The sequence below is a fragment of the Ammospiza caudacuta genome, chromosome 9 (genome assembly GCF_027887145.1).
Source record: "Ammospiza caudacuta isolate bAmmCau1 chromosome 9, bAmmCau1.pri, whole genome shotgun sequence".
Lineage (NCBI taxonomy): Eukaryota > Metazoa > Chordata > Aves > Passeriformes > Passerellidae > Ammospiza > Ammospiza caudacuta.
In genome coordinates this window covers 25,536,052-25,562,439 of record NC_080601.1, presented here as the reverse complement: position 1 = coordinate 25,562,439, position 26,388 = coordinate 25,536,052, and the positions used below count along the sequence as shown (strand labels likewise).

At 59.0% G+C, this 26,388-nt stretch overlaps 1 protein-coding gene across 1 annotated transcript in view; it reads right to left on the bottom strand.

Annotated features, from left to right (window-relative positions):
* The window catches only part of KCNIP2 (potassium voltage-gated channel interacting protein 2), a 42,714-nt gene continuing 16,326 nt past the window's right edge, over positions 1-26,388 (bottom strand). The window contains exons 2-9 of the mRNA XM_058811013.1: positions 4,706-4,805; positions 3,465-3,585; positions 3,020-3,089; positions 2,852-2,922; positions 2,239-2,346; positions 1,849-1,953; positions 1,532-1,594; positions 1-1,211 (exon numbers count right to left, since the gene is read on the bottom strand). Coding sequence (XP_058666996.1) covers positions 1,164-1,211; positions 1,532-1,594; positions 1,849-1,953; positions 2,239-2,346; positions 2,852-2,922; positions 3,020-3,089; positions 3,465-3,585; positions 4,706-4,805 — 686 coding nt within the window. The 3' untranslated portion in view covers positions 1-1,163. The remainder of the gene's footprint in view (positions 1,212-1,531; positions 1,595-1,848; positions 1,954-2,238; positions 2,347-2,851; positions 2,923-3,019; positions 3,090-3,464; positions 3,586-4,705; positions 4,806-26,388) is intronic.

Sequence of the window (26,388 nt, the reverse complement as noted above, 5' to 3'; positions counted from 1 at the left end):
GACTCCTGTCTAACCCCAGCCTCGACTTTGTCCTCCAGGAGCTGCCAGCTCAGCCATGTCACCAGCACAGGGCTATCCTGTGGGGACACCCCTCTGCCTCATTGCTCATTCCCCCATTCCCAGGGCACCAGGTGGGCTGGGATGGGCCAGGGCACAGGAGCAGGGCAAGGTCAGCAGCAAGTGATGCCAGGCTGTGAGCCCTATGGGGCCAGAATGGCCACCAGACGCCAGCCCATCTCGCTCTTCCACACGTCCCTGTACCCTGGCTGTCACATCCTCAGGAAGGGTTGGAAAGGGTGTCTCTCCACTGGAGCCTCAAAGTGGATCCCTGGGGTCCCCATGTGCCAGCACCCCAAACCTGAGGGACAGAGGCTGAGGATGCAGCTCTCCCAGCCCTGCATCGTCCATCCTGGGGGGACAAGTGCCACAAGTCACTCGGAGTCCCTTTAGCCTCCACTCTGCCCCTGTCAGGAAGAGCCTCGTATTCTAACCAAGATCCCTGGGATCAGGGGATGCTCCCCATGGCTCACACAGCAATGACCCCCAGGGCTGGTGTGGCTGCCTTCTCCAGGCACGGCCCCTCTGCCCACCCACTGGCCCAGGACAGGGACAGTGCCCAGTGGCTCACAGTGGACACACCAGACATCTTCCCATGGCAAGGCACAGCCAGGGCAGGGGAGGAAGCCGAGGCACTGGCTGTGCCCACTGCAAGACTTTATTGGTTTCTAGACAGCATTGCTGGAGGATTTGGGCTGGAGCTGGGACTGGGGGCTCCTGGGGCTGGGGAGGATCAGGGTAGGCAAGGTGTGGCTGCACAGGGTGGTGTGCACGGGGAAAACCTCTACTGCAGCCTAAGGATGCATCTTTTCCACCGGGATTGGGTGCAGGGAGGTCCATCCAGGTGAAATTCTCATCCTTTGCCTGCCATGCCCATGCTCCAACATCTGGGAGCACCTGCTTGGGATTCCCCGAGGAAAGCAGAGCTGGGCCAGGGGAAAGGGAAGATCTCTGTACCGACTGCATCCCAGGGAAGGAAGGCCCCGTTCCATGGAGGTGTCTGTGCAGCCGGAGTAGGGGAGTCTCAAAGGAAAAGTCAAGAGAGAGAAGAAGGTTCTGGGCCCAGTGTCAGGAGAGCTCATCTGGAGGCAGGTCTAGGCAGGGAGCTAAATCACGCTGTCGAAGAGCTGCATGGATCGCATGATGTTCTCATCCTGTCAGGAGCAGGTGGGAAGCAGGCAAGTTGGGCACAGAACAGCAATCTGGGCAGCTCCCCCAAACCTGGCTTTACCCTCATGGCAGCTCTGGCACATGAGACAAGAGCCCCAGGGATTACAGAGCTCTACTGGGATCCATGGCTCTCCTCATCTGTACAAGGATACTGGCATGGGTACAGTTCCCAAAGGAGAGCTCCAGCCCTGCCCCTGGGAGCCCTGGCTTCACTCCCTCTCTGCAGGAAGGAAGCAGGAGGGACAAAGGTCCCCAAGGAAGAGGGTGGTTACCTAGCTCAGAGAAGAGTTGCTGGTGACTTTACCTTCTGGCAGGACTCCAGGAACTCCTCGATTGTCACCACACCATCCTTATTCCGGTCCATTTTCTGCAGACAAGCACAGCACAGGGAGCATAGCAGGGACAGCCTCAGCCCTAGGGAGAACCTGGTACCCCCTGCCCAGGTCCCACAGGGGCTGGACACAGTGCACCCCTGGCCCCAGGCATGCTCAAGCACCAACAGGACCAGCACAGCCCTGCTTCCTCCCCAGAGTGGGGTGTTTTCTACTGCACCCACTGCAGCTCTGTGCTGGAGCTCTGCTTCCCCAGTGCTCCTGCTTCCTGAGGATGTACCCAGCTCACCTGGAAGAAGTTCTCCACGTGCTCCCGGGGTGCTTCCTCCCTCATGGCCGGGTAGGTGTATTTGCCCATCATGTCGTAGATGGACTTCATGATGTCCAGCATTTCCTGATAGGAAGGGGAGCAGGGTTGCAGTGTCAACACAGGGCTCTGCCTCCACCTGGTCCCCAACCCACACCTTTTTCTTGATGCTCCTGAAGGACCTGTGGGGTGCTCAAATGTGTTTCTGCTGGCTCTTTGCACAGTGTGGGGCCATGTGTGCACGTGTATGTGCGACGGAGCCCCAAAGCTGCACACCACTCATCCACCTCCATCCCAGTGTCACACCAATGCTGTCCCTGCCAGGTGCAGACTTGCACTGGCCCCAGGGACCAGTCTGGACCCCCATCCCACCTCTTTGGTGATGCAGCCATCTTTGTTCAGGTCATAGAGGTTGAAGGCCCAGTTCAGGCGATCATCAATGGTGCCCCGCAGGATGGTGGACAGCCCAGACACAAAGTCCTGCAAGGATGGACAAGGCAGGCAAATGGGAGTTAGAGCCACAAAGGGCCTCAGAGACACAGGATACAGCCCTGCTCGATTCTCCTGCAGAGAGGAACTCAGCCCCAAAGCTGATATGCCCTGGGGCTGGGCTGACAAGGCGAAATGTTTGGTATCAAAAAGAGTTGGGGGAGAAAAAATTGCTTAACACTGTACATTTCCCACACTACTCCCTTGGGTCACAGCAACCAAGAGGACAATGTGTTCAGTCTTGTGTGAACAAGACCCAGCCATGGCTGTGTCTGCCAGTCTGGATCCCTACACAACCTTACCCAGAAAATACAGAAAGCCCCTTTTTTTTGCTTTGCATTAGTTTCTGTTGCCTCTGGGAATTTAATAAACTCCACTAGGCCTGCCAACTCTTCATCCATCTGCAATAACACTGCTGACCCCAGTCCATGGTCCCTGGAAGGCTGTGCTCCTTGCCCTACTGCACCCCATCGCCCCCTCCCTGGCCACAGCTCACCTCAAAGCTGACGGAGCCGTCGTGGTCGGTGTCGAAGGCGTTGAAGAGGAAGGTGGCGTAGGTGCTGGAGTCTGCAGGGAGGCAGACAGCATAAGGGGGTGCTGGGTGACCCTCTGCCCTGCAGAGGCACCCATGTGTATGGGGACAGGGATGGGGATGGGCACTCACCTCCTTGAGGGAAGAACTGTGAATAGATCTGCTTGAAGTTTTCTTCATTGACAATGCCACTTGGGCACTCCTGCCAGGGCAAGGTCACAGTGTCACTTCCACATTGCAAAAAGGGCTGAGCACCCCCTAAAAACCTGTGTCTGCCTTGCCTTGCCCTCCAGCCCTATGCACCTGGTGAGGTGGCTAGAAAAGCTGCTTAGAGCATCTCCCTGATTTTTTGGGCTGCACCCCTTGCTAGAGGGGCTCTGAATCCCAGGCACCCAGGAAGGGGCTCTGTGCACCCAAGGAAACAGCACAGGATCAGGTAAGATCAGGCTGTAGCCTCATGTATACTTTAACCCCAAAAACTTTCACAACCCCAAAAACTTTCACACACAAAGCACTACCCCGAGGTGGACATGGCAGCAGACGGGGGGGCTATCAAAGCTGGTCAAGGAGTACTCACATTCTTGAAGCCTCGGTACAGGACCTGCAGCTCTTTGCGGGTGAACTTGGTCTGCTCCTGGAGCTGCTCCAGCCCCTCGGGGCGGTGGCAGACGGTGGAGAGCTCAAACTCATCCTCAATACTGTCTGCAAGGAACCCAGGGGAAGAGAGGGTGGCTGAGGCCAGCACTGTCCTGCCCTATCTTGTCATGCCAGGGGGCAGAGAGACATCTTGCACAGCACACACAGTCCTCTCACACCTGCCCAGGTTGACACATTTTTGGGGTGCTCTGCTCAGCCAGAGCTGGGTCTATGCCAGAAGAGGACACTCAGAGACACCCTGGGTTCAGACCAGGGACTGACATTGGCAACAACCCCCCTCCAGTACAGCCCAGCTTGGGCACAAAAGAGGTGTGAAAACGCCCCAGTGCTGAAACCCTCCCTGCCTGCCCTTCTCCTCCCACCAGCACAGGCATCTGCCCAGTGGAGTTCAGACCCTTGATGTCCTGCAGCACCAGGGCTCACATCCAGCAGGAGAGTTGCCCCTCAGAACCCCCAGCCCCAAATGCCACCCCCGCCCCAGCCTTTCCAGATTCTTTTCTACCCACTGTGCTCCCACCTTCCTTGGCGGCTTCTCTCCATCACCTGCCAAGCTGCACAACCCCTGCCTGCAGCACCAGCACCCCGAGACCCCACTCAGCCAAGGGGGGCACACAGCAGGTACTCCCTCTTCGTGGGACGGCTCAGACCCTGCCCCTCCATACTCACCTTCTCCCGGGGGGATTGGCTTGCACCGTGGAGGTGGGAGAGATCCTGACCGGGGGCTTGGACTCTCCTAGGAGCCAAGCACTCCCAGTACAGGGGGTTAAGGGACTCTGCACTCACTCCCTGCTCAGCCTCTCTCATCACCCCATCACACCTCCATCTGCAGACCAACCCTCAGCTTAGAGAAACAGCTCCCCACCCCTCAGACCAGTGCCGGGAGGGCCCTGCTCCCTGAGCCAGCTCCCAAGCGGTCCTTGCCGCTGTGCATCCCGTGGGAGCTGCTCCAGGGAGACGAGCAGGGAGAAAACCAGCCTGTGAGCAGGTAACGACAGAGGTGGGTGCAGAGCCCATGGGATCGGACCCCTCCGGGGCAGGGCTGATCCTGACAGCCAGGGCAGGGGAGAGGTGGAGGCGTCCCCTTCCCGCAGGCAGGGCCAGGGCGGAGAGCAGGCAGCAGCACCGCCGGGGACACACACACAAAAAGGCAAGAAGAAGCACTTGCTTTCACTGAGCGAGGGGATGGATTTGGGCCGGCAGCAGGGCAGCAGTTTGAGGAATCGCTGCTTCAGCGCTTTTTTAGTTTGGACTGGCGGGTTGCCTGGAAGAAAGAAGGAGTCACCAAGCAGAAGAATTAACACAGCATCAGTCCCCGGTCCCGACGGGCAGCAGGGTTGGGCACCCGGCGCGGGGTGATCTGAGCAAAGGCAGCACATGCAGTGTGAGGCTGGAGGAGCAGGAAGGCAAAACCCAGCCCAGGCTCTGGTCGACCTTCCTGCTCAGTCCCAGGACAAACCCAGCACTGGAGTATCCATCCTGCAGAAGGATGAGGACAACCCTGCTAGGCTACCCACACCCAGCGCTTTTGTACACCCCCATCAAATCAGGGTGCCCTGGAGACTTCCAGGAGCCCAGAGAGTCAGGAAATGGCAGGGCCAGACTCTGTCCTTTAGCCTTGGGGACAATTACCCGCGCCCTGGGGACCCTCTCGAGAGGCTCTGCAGGGAGGTAAGGTAGAATTAAGCCCAAGAAGCAGCCTGTGGCAGACAAGGGCATTGCATCCTCGCTGAGCTCGGGCTGGGTTTGATCCTGCTGGCACCCAAGGGCTGAAGGCAAAGCATGCACCAGACCCCCCATGCAGCCCAGACTGCAGAATGCACCCCCACCCCAGTGCAACACTGGGATCTGAGCCCAGGGAGCTGCTTTGAGACAGCCAGAAGGGGAATGGGGCTTTGTCTTGGCCAGGCTACAGGGCTGGCTGAGGGACTCCCCACGCCAGCCTGGCCCATGGCCACTGCATCCAAGTCACCCTGCATTAACAGTAGGTCCCCTCACTGTACTGACCCCACTGCCACCCCCTGCTCCCCCATTTGGACCCCAGTGGGTTCACCCAGCCCCATCTCTCCCAGCTGGTGTTGCCCCATGGCTGCAGACCCCCTTCCCTCCCTTCCCACAGTGCCTCAAGCCAGCAAACTCAGCGCAGGACTAATGCTGCAGGTGGGGAAAGGAGGAGGAGGAGGAGGGGATGAAGGTCATGCTGGAGTCCTGCCTCTAAGGGGAGGCAGATACCAGCATGGGGACAAATGGGACAAAAGGTGCAAAGTCCCTTTCGGGCTCTGGTTTGTCACTGCTCCAAGCATCCTGTACATCTGCAAGCAGCAGATCACAACACCTACACATCCTGACCTCTGGTTTTGGGGCTGTTTCTCTAGGGGTCTAGCAAATGCTGTCAGAGAAGCCCCTTCTCAGCCTTGTGGGACTAAGCTGAGCCCCAGATGCCAGGAAAATGGTGTTGCATGGTAGCCAGCTCCAAGACAGAGACATGGGTCTGCATCCAGCAGCCACTTCTAGGTGGGCTGGCCCCAAAGTGCCCACAAGCAGAACCTGGCACCCTCTGAGCTCACACCAAGGCAGCTCCATCATTCTAGGGGATGGAGAATAGCTCCAGGAGGTCATGGATCCAGCAGGACATCACATAAAGCCACTCAAAGAGGGCAAATTCTCCCCAGGGATGTGTCATCCCCACCAGGGTGACAGCGAGCTGCAAACCTATAGGGATGAACCAACACCCCCTGGCATTTGTCAGGGGGTGACAGGGGCAAGGGTGAGGACCAGGATCTTGGCACTGATAGAACAGCACAAACTGGCTCCTGTCTGCTCCAGGGTTTGCAGGCAGGTGAGGAAAGAGGACTTTTCTTTCCTGGAAGTGGGCACCAGTTGTACATAAACCATGATTTTGTCCCAGCTACCCTTCCAGGGCCTTAATTTGCAGAGGGAAAGGGAAATTGCACCTTTCAGCCTTCCAAGGATGCTCTGGGGCCAGGTCCCTCCAGCAGAGCTGAGCTGTGGGACAGACCTGACAGGCAGAAGTATCCCCTTTGCTGAGAGGGAAGGGACAGGGTGGGCAGAGCAACACCCAATGCCAGGGTGAGGCACCCAGGAGGGAGCAGGGCAGGAGGGAAACCACACAGCGAGAGAGATGCAACAGAGAGTAAACTGTGGTTGGACTCACAGGGGCAGCAGGTATAGGCACGTGCAGTAGGTCAGGTCGGGTGCAAGTTACACTTTAGTTTGTTATAAAGAAGGAAAAAGAAAAAAATAAAGAACATGGGCGTTTTCTCAAGGAGGAAACCAAAGGGGGCCCAATTCCAGGGTCCCCAGGGCAGGGGGGGAGCACATTCAGCACATGCAGCTTAACAACAGGAGAGGGGTGACCAGGACTGGGGTTTTGCTGTCCTGGCTTTAGTGAACACAAGGGCTCTGCTGAGTAGGACACACCACCCTCCGTCTGTCCCCAGCATCCAAACCACAAGCAAGTCTGGGAGCTGCTCCTTGCTGGGAAACAGCTCTGCCCAAAGATGAGGAGCAGAGCGCAGCCATGTGCTGCCACTCTGGACACAAGGGACACTGCAGCACGAAGCCCTGTCCTTGCCAGCGACAGCTCCTTCTCCACCCTCCTGCAAGGGCCATCCAGCGGCCGGCACAGAGCAGCAGGGGCTGGCAGTGCTTTGTCTGCGGCGGGGCGGCGGCCGCGTTAAGTGGCTTGTCGCTTCCCAGGCATCGCTCTGCAGCTCGGCGGCTTCAAAACACACACACACAAGCCGACACTCCATCCTTGAGTAGCACCAGAAGGGGAAGGGATTTCCCAACCCCGCCTCCATACGCTGTTGAAATGAATCCCAAAGCCTGGCTCTACAGTGGGTAGATTCCTGCCCCCAGCAATGATTGCCATCAGGATGGCCACAGACCACTTTGTATCAAGCCACCAGCAGCTGATGTGTCCTTGGAGGCTGGATCCAGCCAGTGACACCATGCTGAGGGTTACCCAGTGCTGGGCTGATGCTCCCTTCCCATGGAGGACCCAAGAGGACAAGCAGGAGACAGAGTCAGTCAGGTGCATAACAATGTCCCTGCCTTCCCAGAGAGCCACAGCCACAGTGCCCTTCCAGTGAGAGCTGGGTGGAGAGACCAACCCACCCCTCCCATAGCACCCTCCTGCTAGAATACACCCTCAATAACAAACCAACAGGCAGTGCCAAAACTTCCCCATCATTCTCAGTAACCTGTCAATAAATACATGTTCATAATGGGTGGAAAATGTGCATCCCACAAGATGGGACACTCCCCAGTGTCCCCAGCCCCAGCACCATTCCAGGAGGGGAGCAGAGCACCAGCAGCCCACCAGTCATGCGGCATCACAGCTCCTGCTTGGCCCCGTGGGCAACACTGGGGCAGCTGGCAAGGCAGGAGGAGCTGCTATCCCAGGCTGATCTGAACCCAGCTGCCCCTATAAAACCTGTGGCTGACAATCACCCCCATGCAGGGCTCAGCCACAGCCTCGGGCAGTGCCATCGGCCACAGCTCTCTGGGGGCTGCAATGAGCTCAGCCCGAGGAAGAGTGAGTCTCCCCTGGAGAGGTCAGGATGTGTCCCACCAACAGCAGCTCTGCAAATGACCCTCATCAGTCAGCAATGCAGAGCCAAGTGTAGCAAAGGTGCCAGACAGTCATCCATCAGAGGAATGAAATCACAGTTGGCATCTCCCAGGGCCAAAGAGTCCCTGTCCTGGGGGTGGGACAGAGCTGGGAGCAGCAAAGCTGCCAAGCAAGCTGCAGTTTGTGGGACAGCAAAGGCTCAGGACCAGGATATTCTCTGGTGCCAGAGGGAGAAACAGCTGCACAACCCTTATGCTGAGCAGTCCCCAGGGGGGTGCTGGCCATGGGCCAGAACGGGCCACAGAGTCAAGTGGGGCTGGCAGCACTGCTGTCCCCACTGCCATCCCCAGCCTGTGGCAGTGCTCCCAGAGAGCCTGGCTGTGCCCAAAGGAGATGCTACAGAATAATAATTTCTTCAGACCACACCATGCACAAAATGTTGTGAGCAGGGAATGGGACAGGATACACATCCCAAGAGACAGTGGAGCTCAGGGGCTCCCCAAATGGAGCAGACAAAGCTGCAGGACTGGGACAGCATCACCCTGCTGCAAACCCACACACAGGGACACATCCTGCCCCCACCAGCACCTCCTCTGGCAGCAGGAACCAGCACATCCAAACTGCCAGAGGAGCTACCCAAAAAATGCCCCAGTGGAGCAGCAGCTCCTCTTGGCTGCAAGCAATGTGTTCCACAAGAGAGCTGGGGTTCTGCATTTCCATCATCCAGATGCCATCCATACCCTCCACAGTAGCCACAGGGACAAAAAGTGGATGTGCTTCAGCCACACACCGGGCAGCTCAGGGACATCCTCCATCAGAAGGAGGTTGAAAGCACCTCCAGAGCACAGCGCCCTCCTCTTCTCCCCTCTCTCTGCTCTACTATTAGTTGCTCCTCTGATCACTCCTGGCCGCACATCTCCCATTCTGAAATCTGGCTACCCAAGGGGATGTGATCTGCAGTCCTTTCATTTCACAGCATCCCCAGTGCCAGCAAGGATGCAAAGGGGGTGGAGGCAAAAAACCACATTCATGCAAAGTCTATTGGCAGCCCTTGTCTGAGCTGGGACTGTCTGTGGCACCGTCGAGCCAGAGGAAACAAGGCATCAGCACCATGCAGCTCCCTGCACTCCCACCCTCTCCAGGCACAACCAACAGGTGATGTATCCATTGCTCTGACATATTTTGGGTTCCTCTTCTTTGGCCAAATCCAGCCCTGTCCTCAGTACCCACTTGCCAATCCAGGAAGCCAACACCCAAAGCATCCTCTTCCTTCTCCAACTCTGGCACAGCTCCACAGGGAGGGCAAAGGGGCTCTCAGATATTTTCCCATGTTTTCCCCATAGCCACCAATTCCTGCAGCAGTGAGAAAGCTTTGCCCTGCATGGTGCTGCACCTCACATTCATGGCTCTTTTCTCCCAGTTCACAATTATCTCTTCAGCCCCAGCTACCTGCAGTGTTTTCCCCCATCATCTGACAAAGCCCAGCCCTCTGCATCCTATTGTCCTGAGACTCCAATAGCCCAGACAGTCTCCATCCCCCAGCACCCCACATGTCGCTGCACCCCAGTGCCTCAAGACACAGATATCCCCCACCCTGAAGCTCCCAGACATCTTAAATTTCTAGCATCCTGCACCCAACACCACACATTCCAATGTACACAAATATTCCCACCCAATATCCTAACACTCTGAAACACCCCCAGACACCCTCACTTCCCCAGTTCCCAACACCCTTTGCTGGAGTGCTGCCAGAAACCCCAATGCTCCCCCCAGCAAAAAAAAAAAAAAAAGTAAACCACACTAAGCCTTCAGAAACTCCCCTAAGCACCCTGCAGTCCTTGGAATAGGAGGAGCACCTCCACCACCACATCCCCATCTCCTTGCAACCCCATCCCCATCCCTGTCCCCATCCCACCTCCCCTGGTCAGGTCGATGATGCCCAGAGCATGGAGTATCTTGAGGCTGGAGCAGAGCAGCAGGATGATGCCCACGGTTTGCAGCCCCTGCAGGTCCCAGGGTGCCTCAGCAAGCGCCATCCCCAGACACACAGCCCCAGCCGGCAGCTGCTCTGGCAGCAACAGACCCAGCAACGCAGCAGAGGGGAGGGCAGGGGAGGAGAGACCTGTCTTGGCCCTCCCTCTTCCTGCCCTGGCACCCTCTGGGGTCCCCCGGGGCACTCAGGCTGCAGAGAAGCTGAGCCCAAGGGACTTAGGGGTCAGCTCTCCTGCAGGGCACCCCTGCACTACACAGCCTGGCACAGGAACCTGCAAAGGGGTGCACAATGGGCACCAGTGGGCGCATGGACGTGGAGGAGGCTCAGCCACACTGACTTCCACCCCAACAGCAGCTCGTGGTGGCACTGGAGCTGAGCAGCCTGCAGGGACCCTCGAGTTCATCACACACTACTGGGATACTGCTGTCACCAGCCCGGGGAGCAGCTCCACCTAGGAAATCCCCTCTGCCCCATCACAAACCACCAAACCTTCCCCCCAACAGTGTCCCCGCCTTGCATGGCACAAGTTCCCTGCCTTGGAGCTCAGCCTTGTCCACTGATCACCTCCACAGACATCTGCAACCCTCATCTCCTCCCTCTTCTTCTGCATCTCTGCACCAGCAAGTCAGTCACAGCCACAGCTGCGGCTGCCAGCCCGGGGTAGGGGTAGGCTGCTTGCTGCTGGAGAGAAATGTACTCCATAGGGTGAAAATGTGCCCCAAAGGGTGTACATGTGCCCCACAGGGTGCTGCCTGGAGGGAGGGCAGCACGTCAGGGACAGCCAGGGTGGGTGTTCCCCACAGCCCACCCAGCGTCCTGCTTGGAGGGCAGCAGGAGAGACTCCAGCCTGGCAGCAGGGGTTATCAGAAAGCGGCTTTCAGCTGTCTGTGCATCTCTCACCTAACAGCTGCTTCTGTTGTGGCCACCTCCTGCCCCAGGGCAGGCACCCATGGGGGAATGAGACATTCTCCTGTATCCCTGGCAGAGGATGCTGTAGCCAAGCATGGATGGCACATCTGACATCATGATATCAGCACTCCATGATATCAGCACTGTCATGGACTCCACACTCCCTAGAGCCCAGTCCAGGCCACTTCTCTTCCCACCTGTGCCCAGTCCCGGGGTCTAATCCTGCCCCTCACAGGGGAGAGGTGAAGGACATCCCAATGAGTTCCCACAGCACCCTGCAGCCCAACACAACCTTGTGCTAGAGAGTCACAGCCTCTCCCACTGGACATGAAGGCTTCACCCTCCACCAACAGAGCAGGACTATAAAGAAGGGCAGTCTATTCTAGGCTCCTTTGCTCTCTACATTTCTCGATTTTTCTCACCTCCCTGTGGCCAAGTGATCTCTGGCCCCTCTGTCTGTTGGCTCAGAGCCCATCCCAGGATGGAGTGGGGGCCCTTTCCCATGTCCAGCTGGATCTCCTTTTTCCCCTCTCCAGGCACATCAGCAACAGTAAGAGCAAATCAGGCCAGAGGGAATTGGGAAGGAAGCAATGTGAAAAGTGATTAACACAAGGCCGGAGGGGGAAGAGATTCAACAAGCTAATTAGGTCTGGCTGGGCTGAGCAGGACATGTCACCACGCAGCAGCAGAGGCACAGGGTGCACTACAGGTACTGTGGACCTTGGGGAGCTCAGGGCTGCTGGGAGAGCCAACACTGCCCAGCCCAGAGCCAGTGACAAACCTGCTAGCCTAGGGAAAGGCAAGGGTTAAATCCAGTGCAGATGGGGGAATGTCTGTTGCAGCCCAGCCCAGGGAACCCCAAACTTGCATCTGGAGCTGCATCCAGCTATCCTAGGCTGGATTTCAATGCTCCAAGATCTACTGCCCTGCATCAAGCTCACTCTGACCTCTGGGTCTGTCAGACCCACTAGGCTGGATGACACCCTGAGCCCAGGGACCAAAGCATCACACCCCAAAGGGCCACTCCCTCCTGCAGCCACGACACAGCACTCCTGCCAAAGAGGTTCCTGGAAAGCAGGAGGAACCAGGGCCTGGCACAGGACTTTGCTCTCTCCAGCACCTTGGGGACGCTTCCTTTCTCCCTCATCCTGAGGCAGGCATGAGGAGGGGTCCATTCTGCTCACTGCCACCACCCTCTGCCTGGCACCTTTCAGAGTAGTGCTGGCATCCAGGCATGCTGCTGCTCCCTCCTATTTCTCCCACATTCGGGAAGGGTTTGGCACCCTCCCAGCCCTGCTTCTCTCTCCCTGTCCTGAGCTGTACAGCAGCAGCAGACCCCAGGGAAGGCAGAGGCCAGCACACCCTATGCTGGGGGCTCTCCAAGACACCCCCAGTCCTGCCTGTCCCCCAGCACGTACCCTGAAGAGCCAAGGCAGGAACAGCCCTGGGCGGGCACCAATTATCCTGCCGACAGCAATCTGCCACTTCATTCAATATTAATCTGTGGCTGGGCTACGCGGGTGGCGCTCCCGCCTCCTCCCTCCCGCCATCCCTCCTCCCAGCCGGGACCGATTGCTCTGAGCTGAATTATTGATGCTGCACTTCAAGAGGCAAAATTGATAGTGTTTTTCTCCACCTGCCCCATCCTGAGCGCTCGGCCAAAGCGAGATCTCAGCAGAGGTCTGAGAGCCTCCTGCCTGGGTCTGCCAGGAGATCTTCGGGGCTGGGGACAGCCATGATGGCACTGGGCAGAGGTGGGATGACACAGTCCATCATTGATTATCCAGCTGTAAACAACATCAGTTCCAGCATTGATCACCTTGAAGATCCTGGAGCACAGTGCAATCACGGGGATGCTCCACTGCTGCTGCCAGACAGTGGCTGTGCCCGTGCCACCAAGGCTGTGGCAAGGTCCTGGGGTACAGTGCCAAGCACACAGGACAAGGGGTTGCAGACAGTCAGCACTTCTGTCCAAGCCCTTTTCCAGGGAAGTCCAGCTCCAAATGATGGGGTCCTTGGGGGCCTCATCCAGCTGAGTTTGGGAACCCAGCAAGCCTGGAATTCCCCCAGGATCTCATTGAAGATGCTCCCACTGAACCCTTCCCCCAGACTCAGAGAAGTTGGCTTGGTCCCTTCTGGAGCTGCTCCATTCCCAGCCATCACTGCAGTGGCACAGCACAACCTGGGCAGAGAAAGAGCAGCAGGAAGGGGAGCAGCAGGGAGGGCCTGGGCCAGCAGCTGGAGCAGGGAAGCAATGCCTGCAGCATCGATGGCTCGGAGCAGGGGCAGAGCCCCGTGTCCATTAGCAGACCCAAGCCATTAGTGTTTGGTTTCAGGCTCTTTGCAGTCTCTGGGCTGTCACTGTTGACCCAGCCATGGCTTGTAAACAACCCCTGGAGGGGACACAGTATTCACCAGCCCCAGACACTGCCTGGGACCTTCCCTAGAGAGCAAAATCCTACCTGCTGCCTCTCAAGTCAGAAGGGGCAGCAACCAATGCAAGAGCACCTCACCTCCATCCCAAACCACTGCCGCTCACACACAGGACTCCTTGTACAGTGCCCAGGGCTCAGCTCAACCTCTGCAAACCTCTACCCCTTAAGCAACATTTCCCTCTCCTCTGGGCACCTTCAGGCAATGGGATCCCCAGGGCACCTGGATCCCATCCCCACCCTCACAGCTGGGGCACATCTCCAGCCAAACCAGAGGGAACTGCAGCTCCTCAGCACGGGAATGTGGGTGGAGTGGGACAGGCATGGCCCTGTTCCTTCTGGAGGGGTGACAGGTGACCGGGACAAGGCTGGACACAGGACACCACATTTCCAGCATCCTGCTCTGGCCCATGCTAGGGAAAAGCCACTTGCAGATGGACAAGGAGCGTGCCCCAGGAAACAGAGGAGCCACACAAGACAAGGATTGGCCCCTGCCTTGTGCAGAGCCCCTCTGCAGGGTTGCTGCAGGGGCTGGGGGCAGCAGGGGCTGGGGGCTCTCTCTCCACTCTTTCCACCACACCTGGGAGCTGCAGAACAGCTGCAATCAGTGCCACCGATTTTGGACCAAAGCTTCCAGCAGCTACACAGGGAAGCAAAAGCACTGGGAAGGGGAAAGCAGGGTCTGAGGGAGGCACCCCCAAATCACCAGGAGGAGGAGGGGGAATCCACCCTGGGCACAGACAGCATGCCCTCCCCTGGCACTCACAAGGCAGGGTGTCTCACAGGTCAGCTCCTGCCTCAGTTTCCCTCCTGGTATGATCCACCTAGGAGTGCTGCTGCTGGAACACAGGGACTTAGCAAGCAGTTAAATAGCAATGAAAACTTCCACCCTTTCCTGTCCTGCAATCAGCTTCACAGGATCAGAGGGAGAGATCCCCCCATCTGTCCCCTCCCTCCCTATCCCCAGGCACAGCCATCCTGTAGGTGCAGCCTTGTGTGCTGCCTGCTTCACTGCTTGTGGAGGGGAGCATTCATCACTACACCCAGCTCGTGTAGCACCCAGTGCTGGAGAAGCACAGTAGATATCTCAGGGCACCACTGGACCGGGAAAACTCTGTCTCCTCCTCACCCTGTGCATGCCCCAATGCCAGGGTCAGGCAGGCTGCAGCATCCTTCAGAGAGGTGTGTGTGGGCATGGGCAGGGGCTGGCAGGGCTGGGGGGGACTCCTCATACAACCATCACCCCGGGAGTCCAGGGAGCATCCAGCAAAGCAAGCCTCGACCTCGCTCCCACCATGAACAAAGCAAAATCCCCTGGGTGGATCCAGACTCTGCCAAGTGCGTCCCGTGCACAGCACTCAGCCCATCCACAGCTGGACAGTTCCCTCTGTGTCCCCCACCCTGCCCAAGGGCCACAGGGAGCCTTGGGGAGAGCCAGGAGCAGGGGCCCAGCATGCACCCATCCTGCCTGAGCCTGGCTGCTGTGCAGACTGGTGCTGAGCACAACACCTCACGTGCAGGGTGAGGTGACCATGGACTCTGGTCACACCTTGCTCCTGTGGAGGTGCTGGAAAACACCCTGGTGCCCCCACACACAGTCACACACAGTCCCAGCCCCAGCATCCCAGCACACATCAAAGTCACCACCATACAGCAGACACCTCGCCAGCCCGGTCCCCTCCCTGCATCCCCAGCCACTGGGACAGGCAGGATACTCTGCTCCTTGCATCCTACGCCCCTACAAGCAGCCAGCGGACACCAGGACTCTCTGATGGATGCAGCAGCCTTGGAGCATCCTTGGGGACAGCTCTGGACACCCAGCACCTGCCCCTTGTGTTCCCGGAGGTGACAGCACCACCCACACCCGTTACCTTCCAAGGACACAGGCTCGAAGAGGCCAAATTGCTCCAGCACCTTGACGAAGAGGACCAAGACCACCAGCACTGCAATCATCTCAAGGCCTTCCAGGTTCATGGTGGGGGTGTCTCATGGCCCCTCACCCCTCCACCCCTCCCTACCACAGTCCTGGAGCCCCCTCACCCCAGCACCTCGCATCCCCAGGGACCAGGGCCTGTGTCCCTGGCGGGGTTCGGCTGTCACCCCCTACTCAGGGACAGCTGCCATCAGCCATGGGCGAGCGAGGGGTCAGCACAGGGCTGGGCAGGAGGCTCAGGGAGAGCCAGGCAGAGCAGGGCCGTGCCTGTGAGTGAGAGCGGAGAGAGGCCAGGGGGAGGGAGGCGTGGGGGGTGGCAGGGATGGGGGGGTCGGAGGGGGAAAGAAGGCATGCCCTCCCATTCCAATGACACCACCTCCATCGATTTGCTTAATGCAGTTGCTAAGGAAACGGGCCACAGATATTAAAAGGCACTCAGTTCCCGGGGGGGACACGGGGAGGGGCAGGACGCTGGGCACTGGCAAAACATCCAGGATGGGGATGACTCAGGTTTGTCCTCTGTGCCCCAGACATGTGTCTGCCCCACGGGGACCAGCTTGGCTAAACACCACAACATCTCCCTCCTGGAAAGTGTCTGGGGCAACAATTCCATCTGCCCCATTGCTGAGCAGGCAGATGGGTCCACCTGTTTTGCTGGGAACACCAAGGGAAGATGGGGAGCAGATCAGGGAGAACAGGCTGGGAGCAGATGCAGGAGTCCTAAGACACTGCCAGACCCCCAAATGGTGCAGCAACAGCAGGAGAGGAGGAGAAGCAGGGGCTAGGGACCCAGCCAAGGTCACAGACAAGCTGGAAACAGAGGGTGAACCTGTGCAACTGTGCCTCGAGCACACATCCACACACAGCCAACGGGGCTAAATGTAGCTCTTTTCTAACAGCATTCCAGCCCCTGCCTGACTGTTTGATCACAAACACAGGGATCCCTGGGGATCCAGGTACCTGTGGTCACTGCCTATCACCAGGGCCCAGCACCCCTTGGGGTCTTCCCCATCGCTTCCCCCAGGGATGCCACCAGCACTGCCCATCTCCAGGCAGACGATTCCCATATGGCCCATGATGCAAGACCAGCCCTAACTCCAGCACTGGTGTGGTAAGCAGGGACCAGGGCTGCCCCCATGCCATTGCAGCATCCCAACTCACCCCAGGAGCAAGGCCAGCTGCCACAAGTGGGGTTGCCATATGGAGCAGACCCCCGGCAAGAGCTCCCAGCACGGCTGCCTCACCCCAGTCTCCCAGGAACCCCCATCCCCAGCCCAGGAGGCTGAAGGTTTGCCCCTGGCAGGGGGTGGGGAGGGCTGGTGTCTCAGTCCAGGTCACAGCACAGCCTGGCTATCTCATGGCTCCATGCCACAGGGCTTGGCATCGCCTGCCCACCTGGGGCACGCTCCCAAGGCTGCTCTAACACCAGCAGAAGATGCCAGAGGTGCATCAGAGGTGTCTTGGGGAAAGAGCTGAAAGCCTTCCCTGGGGAAACATTCCCCAGGCTGGAAGTTTTCAGACCTCACATTTCCTTTTCTTGGAAAGAGCTGAGTTCCAGGCACTGAACCTGGACTTCATGTGTCTGCTTCCCAGTTTTGCCCTCCAGTCAATCCCTCAGAGCTGGGGGGGGCACAGACCTGTTGCACACCTGCAGGAAGTTTCTCACTGATGCCAACTGTGTTTTTAAAGCCATTTTTCCTGCTGAGCCCCAGTTACAGCCCATCCTCTCCTCAAGCCTCCAGCTGCTTCCAGCACCGATGCCTGTCCTGCAAGCCATGAGTCTATTTTTGCAATCTAGTTTTAGCCAGATGTAGAGGGAGAGGAGCCCTTCCAGCCTGATCCAGAGGGTTTAGGGCAGTTTCTCTGCAAAGGGAACCTGCTGAACCCATGTAAATGGACTGTCATTGGCCCCTCATGCCTCTGGCAGCATCATGGGATGCTGGGGCTGAAGCAGTGGCAGGTCAGTCACCAAGTGACAGCTTCTCCACCTGCCTTTGTGCCTCCCCCGTGGCAGCCATCCTCCCCAGCAGAGCAGTGATAATTCTCCCACTGCCTGCCCTGTCAGGATTACACATTTCTGTGCTGGAGCCATTAAAAAAACACTCCATTGTTTGCTGCCAGCATGACACAGAATCCCACCAGGACCAGCACAGGCACCCAGTGCCACACACTGTGCCCAGCTCTCAGCACCCCCAGACTCCCCAGGGTTTCTTGACCAGAGTTTATTCCTTTCAACCAAGGGCAGCTCCAGATGGGCTAGATGAGACCAAGGACCGTCCCTTCACCTCATCAAGGTCCCCAGGGATGTTACTCCACCTGGAGCTGCCCCCAGGATGGAGGAGACGCCTGGGACCACGTGTGGGAGGTCACCACTGGAGCCAGACCCACAGCTGCATGCAAGGGATGCTCAAGAGCATGTGTACCCCACCAGAAGTGTGGGGCAGGGCTTTGCCCCCCATCCCACTGAGGGGCATCACTCCCAGGGGTGCTCCCTGCCCCTGCAGCCAGTCAGCATTTGGCCATGGTGTGGGAAGTGCCCCAAGGCTCTGGCTGAGCTGTGCAGAGAGGGCTCACAGACAGATGGAGCAATGCACACCCCGGGCAGGAGAGGCTCCGCACATCCCCAGACACGTGAGGCCAGTTTCACCCCTCCTGCCCTGCTCCTTGCCTTGGGGTCTCACCCTGCAAACCCCTGGCACTCACATCCCACTGCAATGGGGCTTGGAGAGACCCTTCACTGGGGAAAGTGGGACCCCTGCCACATCCCAGAGCTCCCCAACACACCAGATGAGCACCAAAGATGTGGGTTACACCCAAAGGGACCCAGAGCCCCAAAACACAGATTGAGGCCCGAGCATGAGCTCTGGGCACCCTACAAGAGTGGGAGGCTCCAGAGAGTCCATCTGCATCCCCATCCCACAGCAAGGGGCAGCAGCACCCAACACCAGCAGCATGGTGGACCCGGAGCAGTGCTGAGCCACAGCTCAGCCCCAGGCTGCCACCGGCTGCTCTCACACAGCGGAGCAGGACCACGGCCAGGAGGAACTAATGAAGTCACTGAGGAGATGGAGCTCTCCCAGAGAGGCAGAGAGGGAGTCCCCAGTGCTCCTCTCCCACACCAAGCATCTGGCCCACCTCACTGCTTGGCTCACAGGGCCAGGCCACCCTGTCCCCCCACGTCCCCAGCCCCGTACCTTCGATGCCACTGATGATTTTGAAGCAGCGGGTGGTGAACCAATAGGAGATGAGGAGGAGGATGGCAATCAGGGAGGCATAGAGCAGGCTGTCGTTGTGCAGGGATGGCCTCTCCATGGCTCCATGCCCCGTGCCCCGCTGTGCTATCTGGAGCAGCCCTGTCCCCCGCCAGAGGAGCGGCCACCGCGGGCAGGGAGGCGGGGGGCCGCATGGGCAGGCAGGCAGGCAGGTAATTGGGAGCGTTGTGTGAGAGCCAGGCTCCCAAACCAATTACCTTAATTGTGCTCAGACAGCACATGGCAAACAGTTAAAAATAACCCTCCTGGCCCGGGGGGAGAGTGGCACCATCAGCCAGGAGAAGGAGGCAGGGGGCAGAGAACAGATGGGGCTCGTTACACATGTGGCTGTGTCTCGGTGCCGTGGGGCCAGCAAGGCATCATCACAGCCCAAGGGCTGCTCTGAGTTCCCTGATGATCTTGGGATCCTCAGGGCTCAGCTCCTTGCTGCCACACCACAGGTGAAGCTGGGAGTCCTGGAAAAGGGGCTCCCTAGGGAAAGATGCTGCCAGGATCTCTGCTGATGCCTGTGTCTGTCCTTGCTCCAGACACGAGGACTTGAAGGAAGGTGTCTCTGCAGTTCTGCCGTCCTGGAGAGCTGGGTCTGGCTCCCAGATCTGGCTCTCTGAATCCTGTTCCCCGTGTCCCACAACAGCAACTCCCCAGAGATGCCTGCAATCAGCATCTGTTTCTCTCATCCTGGAGTCAGATACAACCAGCCTGGTTCCTGCGCCATGATGCCAGGTGCATTTAGTGCCACTGTGGGTTTGGGCACACTCACTCACAGATCCCAAACCAAACTGGATTAACTGCACCTGTGCCTGAGACACTTCTGCCCCCGCACAGCACTTGGCCCCACCTGCTGTCCCATGGGACATACGGGTAAGGAAGACACCAGACCCAAGTGTTCCATCCCAAACCCTCTCTGCATATGAGATGTCCCATCCCTACCCTGTACCCACAGGCAGGGGTTGTGGCCAGCCCACTGTGTGAGGAGTACAGCACTGCCCCAGCTGTGCTCCTTTCAGGGAGCAAAATCCAAGCATGCAGATCCTTTCCTCCCTCTCTCCTCTCTCCCCCGAGATCAACAGCTCTGGGGATCCACAGGTGACACAGGACAGGATGGCAAAGTGGCCCTGGCACATGCCCATGGCTCAGCACTGGGGAGAGGAGCAGGCCCTGTAACACGGCCCCAGGACCAGGCAGGCCAGGCTGGCACTGAGCCCGTGCTGCCTGTCCCACTCTGGGCTGTGACACTGACGGCCACAAAGTGTCCCCCACCCAGCCAGCCCTGCCCTGGCTCTCCAGCACTGCCAGCAGCACAGCCCTGCCACACTGCTAAATTTAAACACCCTGCCAGCCACCTGCTGGGTGGTGTATAAATAACCCCTGCAGTGGGGGTTCTTGCCCAAAAAGCAGCTCCATGTCACAGTCACACCCAGAGCCATCAGGTGGCTGGTCCCTGTCTCCATCCTCCCAGCACTACCAGCAGCTGGGAAACTGTCCCCCACTGCGGGATGGAGCAGATGGGGATGGAGCAGGGCAATCACCCATTGTCAAGGGACCTGTCTCTTCAGGAGGGGACCATGCACCTTGCCTGTGGCCAGGATCTGCCCTCCTTGAGAGCCACCCTTGTGGCTGCCCCTAAAGTGTTCTTCACTCAGTGTCAGGACACTGCTTCCACAAAATGTGCCACGGGACCTGCTGGGTCACAGTGAGGTGATGGTCCCTGGGCACAGCTGGGCAGCTGCTGCCCAGGTCTCAGGTGCTCCTGACCTGCTGGGGGGCCAGCCTGATGGATAGGAATTTCTCCTTTTTTTTTTGGTTCTCGGGGCCATCATCCATTAGGGAGAGTTAAATTTAGGTTAAAGCTGATCCCTTATTACCTTGCTGCTAATCAGAGCGCGAGCAGATTATTAATAAGCACATTAAAATATTGGTGAAACGCTATTTTTGGGAGGTGAAGTCACAGTTTTAATCTGGTTAATTGATTGAGTCATTTCTCTTTGCCCTCTCTGGCAACCTGTCCTTGGCCAGCTCCCCAGGGCACCCAGCCAGGGGCCCCCTGCCCCAGGCCCACCTGGTCAAGCACCCAGTGCCTTCTGCAGTGAGCTCCAGGAGACGCCCTTCATCTCTGCAGGAAGGACAGGGGCTTACTGCCCCCCAAAAGGTGGTAGGATAACAGCCAGAGAGGGGTCAGCATCTTGGTGACCCCAGGATCGGAGCAGCAGCTGAGGAGGAGGGGAGCTGCAGAGGGGAGAAGGCTGTGCAGGCCCCACATCCCACACCCAACTCAGAGCTGCCCAGCTTTGGGTTTTACCCCACTTTGGCTTGTCTCAGAGCTTGGGAGATTACCAAGAAGACAGTGAGGGTAGTCAGGGTGTCCCACAGCCAGCCATGCCCTCTGTGCCCATCCCAATCCCATGCACACCCAGCAGGGCTGTAGGGAGAGCCCTTGGTCCTGCTCAGCACCACACATGGTCATTCCAGAAACCCAGTCCCAGGGGACACTTGCTACAGTCCCAATGCCACAGCACCCAGCTGTAAAGCCCAGGAAGAAGGACCTGCAGGATATCCTTGCAGGTGATGGGGTTTGGGAGCATCCCAAGGTCCCATTCCCTCCTTGCTCCATCACCTGCAGCTCTGCTCCTTATGCCCTGGGCTGCACTCAGCTGACTCATCCTCTGCCCCTCCACTCCAGGCAAGCTGGCTGGTGCCCAATGGAGCCAGCTAGCGGGGATGGAGCTGGCACTGCGTGTGGCACACCCAGCCTCCAGAGCCTGGCATGCTGCTGGGCCTGGGGACTGTGCCCCGCTTTGACCAGGAGCCTCCATCCCAGGGCTTGGGTCCCTGTGGGCAGGAAGGCAGCATGCCAGCTGGGCACAGCTCACAGGTCAAATATTGCTCCCACATCCCATCCTCCTGGGCTGTGCCAAGGGCTCCACGCTATTCCTGCATTCCTCTGGCCCCAAGGACGGGCACAGGCTGTGGAGACCCAGGGCTTTCCCCAGGCAAGGAGGGGACAAAACCTGGGAGGGGTTTTCCAGGCAGGCTGAGTCCTGGCAGGAGCAGTGCAAGTCCCAGTCCTGCCCTGAGGCGTGACGCTGCCACGCTGGCCTAACAAGGCTTTCCCTGCACTCATGGTATGGTGCATCCCTCCCCAGCACTGCTGGGCCCTAGGTGGGCAGCCCAGTGGTCCTCAGTAGGGTAAGGCCATGGGGATGGCACCTTTGTCCCTGCACAGGGACGGGGTGGGAGTAGGGCACCCAGATTCCCAGCACACACAGGCCCATGATGACCTCCCCAGGATATGCTCACTGGGTTTAGGAGGTGGTGCTGGGTTCACACCCAGAGGATGAGGTTCTGGGCAGTGCAGGGGCTGGCACAGGGGTGAGGGTCCTGCCATGGCAGTGACATCAAACCAGGAGCACACAGCTCTGTCCCCAGGACCAAGCATCCCAGGACAAAAGCACCAGCAGATGCAGGCACCAGGGCGTGTCCCTGCCCTGGCTCGGGGGGCACACCCATCTTTGTCCAGCTAGATGGAGGGCATGGCTCCAGCCCCAGAGGAGTCAGATTCCTTGACATGTCAGGAACAACCAGACTAGCTGCAATTTATTTGTACAGCAGTTTTCTTGCTCCACTTTGCATCAGTCCCCTCCCCAAATAAAACATCCCCCTCACACCAGGTCCACAAGGGGCCTTCAGGGGCTTTTGTTGCCTCCTGGAGCCATCTTCAGCTTTGCTCCACACGGAGCTCTGTGCAAGCCCTCCACCAGCATTTCTAAGCAGCATTTCTCCCCTCCCCAATAACCCCACAGAGCTCACCAGACAGACATCCCCAGCCACAGAACAGAGACCCCGTGTCCCCCAGGACGGTACCTACCTTGGGAGAGAGTGCCGGTGACAAACTGGTAGAAGAAGCGGATCACCCGGCCCAGCTGCCTCTTGCAGCGCTGCTGGCAGTGGCTCATGGCTCCAGCTCCCAGCGCTGGGGAGGGACCCAGTCGCACCCCCTCCCGGCCGCCAGGCAGCCCCCGGCTCCTGCGAGCAGCGGGCGATGCCCGGGGCAGCCCCGAGCCGCTGTGCCCGGAGCGAGCCTGCGGGCATCGGCGTCGCTGCGGGGCGGGCAGCGGCAGCGCGGCACCGCCGGCCCCGCTCCCGGCAGCGGGAGGGCAGCGGCAACTTTTGCGCGGGGATGCTCCGGTGCGGGCGGGCAGCGGGACACGGAGCTGGGCGGCGGGGCCCCTCCCGGGGCTGCAGCTCACGAAACCGGCCGCCGAGAGGGAGCGGGATGTCCCGGTTCGCCCCCCGGGCCGTGCCCTCCCGCCGGCCGCAAAGTTGCGGAGAGCGGCGGGAGCAGCGTCGGGGCGATGCGGGGAGCCGGGGAGCCCGGCGTTGCCAGCCAGCCCTCCGGCAGAGGCCGATGGACGCCTCCCCGGCCGGCAGAGCCTCGGGTTGCCCCCGGCTCCTGATCCGCCCCTTGGCACCGGCTCGACCCGGCACTTCACGCCCCGGCTGGCCGGGAACCAGAGGCAGGTTGGTATGGCAACCCGCAGACTCCACAGGTCCCGCTGACCAATGAGGCACCGCTGCATCCCAGGGCCGCCTCTCTCCAAGAGCAGGCGAGGATGCTCCTTCCAGAGGGAAGCCGGCACCGAGAGCATCCTGCATCCTTGAGCAGGAGCCACCCACTCCCACAATCAAGTGTTGTGAGCATCCTGCATCCCTGGGCGTCCGTCCTTCATCACTGCAAGTGTCCTGCAGTCCTGCATCTCCAAGCATCCACTCCTGCTGGCTCCACACAGGGGAGGAGACAAGGATGGATGCAAGGGTAGGAGGAAGAGGAGTCAGACTCTGAGACCACCCAGACTACAAGCTGCTCACTCCAAAGCTCAGCTGGCAGCAAGTTGCTGATTTGCACAGTATGTCAGAGCCAGCAGACAGACTGGAGTGTGGTGGCAGTGGGATTTCCCTGCTCCCAGAGCCAGCCTGAGACGGTCTGTGCAGCCTCAAGACAACATCCCTTCCCCTAGACCATTTTCCCAGCTGTGTTCCATCTCTACAGTGCATTCACACCCCACAGCAGCAGGATTCTATCAGTTCTGAATCCATCCAGACTCTATAATCTCATAAATTTCATCTCTTATTAATAGGGAAGGAAGTGAACAAAAAGGGACCTGATGGAAATTACAGCTTCTGTTCCCTCAGGGATGGAAAAGAGGGTGGAGCCATGATACAGCCAGGAACAGCCAGACTGTCCAGTCCCCACCAATACCTCAAGAAGGAGTCCAGAGGGAAGGGGAAAGAGCACCACCACTTCCCACCAACCCTGTACTGGGGTTGGCAAAGGGGAGCCTCACCTCCTGCTCCCCAAAAGAATGGCCATCCCCTCCAAACCAAGCCCCCTCTGTCAGCCTCCCTCTCTTACACAGGCTATGGCCCTGCCAAAGGGGCCAGCAATGTCCCCACACCACAGCATGACAGTGTCCCAGGGGAGGGGACCTGCAGCAGGGGATGCTGCATTGGCCACTGCACAGCTGAGCCAGGTTTGGAGAGATCCTAAACAAGGCAGAACACACAGCACAGCAGGGACATGCAACCCTTTAATAATACATCCACAAAGCCCCAGGCCAGGGAAGGGCTGCTAGGGACACCAACCTCACAAGAGGAAGGGGCCAGCCCAGGCCAGCTGAGGCAGATTGGGCAGCTCAGCACACAGAGACAGAGATGTAGAGACAATCTGTGAGTGCAACAACACCTTGACTGAATCTATCCCTGTGAACCTCTTGCCCCCAGCTGAAAGTTAGAGACTGGGGAGCCAGCAGTGCCCAACCCACTCCTGACACCTTCCAGGAACAGGTGTGAGGTTTAGGAAATTCATCCATGTTTACAGTACCCAGGAGCTCTGCTCCTGGCTCAGCCCCACAACACAAACACATTGGGACAGTTTCTTGCAGTGATCAGGTCCCATGAGCTGTGTGATACAAGGCCAGATCCTGTAAAGGCACGGTGTCCCCAGTGCTACGGGGACCAGCCAGCACAAACACCAGACCAGGGCAGCTGCAGCATCCCAAAGGCCCGCGGGACACAGGACAGGCGACACAACAGCCACAGGAGGGTGCCAGAGCCCACAGTACGTGGCAGCACACAAAGTTTGCAGATCCATCCCAAGCCCCACCATCCAGCTCCGTGACAGCCAGTTCCCATCTGCCAGGGAAAGTTACTCCATCCCAGTTTGTCCCGGGTGGGTGAGAAATTCAAGTCCTAACCCTAACCCTGTTCCCCCTGGCCGTGATGGTCATGCAGGACAGGGGACCTCCAGTCCCCTCCAGATCAGCAGATGTTGGCCACCCTGGTCACTGATCCTGTTCCTCCCTGGAAAGCTGAGTAGGAACTCAGCACAAATCAAAAGCAAGCCAGAAGTCGGGGCTATTGAGCGCACCCTTACACAACTTTTCTTGCTAAAGACCCCACCTGGGTCACATCCACCCACTGCAGGTGCACTGCAGGGTGCATCCTGCCAGCCTCCTGCCCTACAGCCCAGCCTGTGGTTCTCTCAGACCTGGTCCCTGATTAAGAAGGGCAGTGGTTGCCCCGCCCTGCCCAAGCTGCAGCCCCAGGTGAGCTCCATTCCCTACAGTGGGCAAAGCAAATTATCTCCCAAAAAGGTACTTAGAGTCAGCCTGTGTCCCCAGAGCATCTGCTGGGCCCCCAGAGGGGGCACACCGCTGCTGGAGCTGCAGCGATGGGAAGGAGGAAGGCTGTGGCTCCGGGCTCTGCCTCCAGCTCCTGCACGTGGTCCCCCCATGTGCTTCGACCCTGGCAAAGAGAGACACTGCCCGCACCTCCTAATGCTGAGCCTGCACCGGGGCCAGCCTGGCTTAGGGGATAAAGGGCAAATTCAGAGACACTGAAGAACAACAGTCCCGCACTTCCCTGCCCCCGTCCCATGGCGGCCTGCTGGCTGTGCTGGGACACCCCGGCTTGGAAGCACAGGAGCCGGGACGGGCAGTACAGGCCATGAGACACTCCCTGTCATGGGTGGGGACACGGACTGCCCACGCTCCCTGCCCCACACTCCCTGCCCCACACTCAGTGCCCCTCGCTCCCTGCCCCACACTCCGTGCCCCTCGCTCCGTGCCCCTCGCTCCGTGCCCCACGCTCCCTGCCCCACACTCTCTGTCCCACACTCCCCGTCCCTCGCTCCGTGTGGCCGCGGTGCCGCCGCCCGACGCTGAGAGGAGCCCCGGCACAGCGCAGCGGAGCGGCGGGAGGTGAGCCGGGGACACGGCTCGCTCAGACGGCGGTGGCAGCCGATGGCACACGGGGGACAGCAGAGGACACGTGTTGTTGTGTCGGAGCGTGGCCCTGCACGCGTGTGAGAGGACGCACGGGAACTGTAAAGGCCATGCGGCCACCACGGACGCGCGGCCACCACGGACGTGCGGCCACCGCGGTCCCCTGGCAGTCCCTCGGAGGCTGAAGGGACAATGACAACACCGCCGAGGAGGGGGACACGGCACATCTGCCCGCGCCAGAGCCACCGCTTCCTTCCCTAGCCGGGCCCTCTCCTGCCGAGATGCTTCCTGGCAGATCCATCCTTCCTCAGCCACCGACTCTCGGGCTGTACCTGGTGAGGGAGCGCAGGGAGCTGCCGGGGGAATTCACGCTGGTTCCCGGCCATGAAATATTCATTAGCACAGCCGTCAAGAGAAGGGAGGAAATAAAA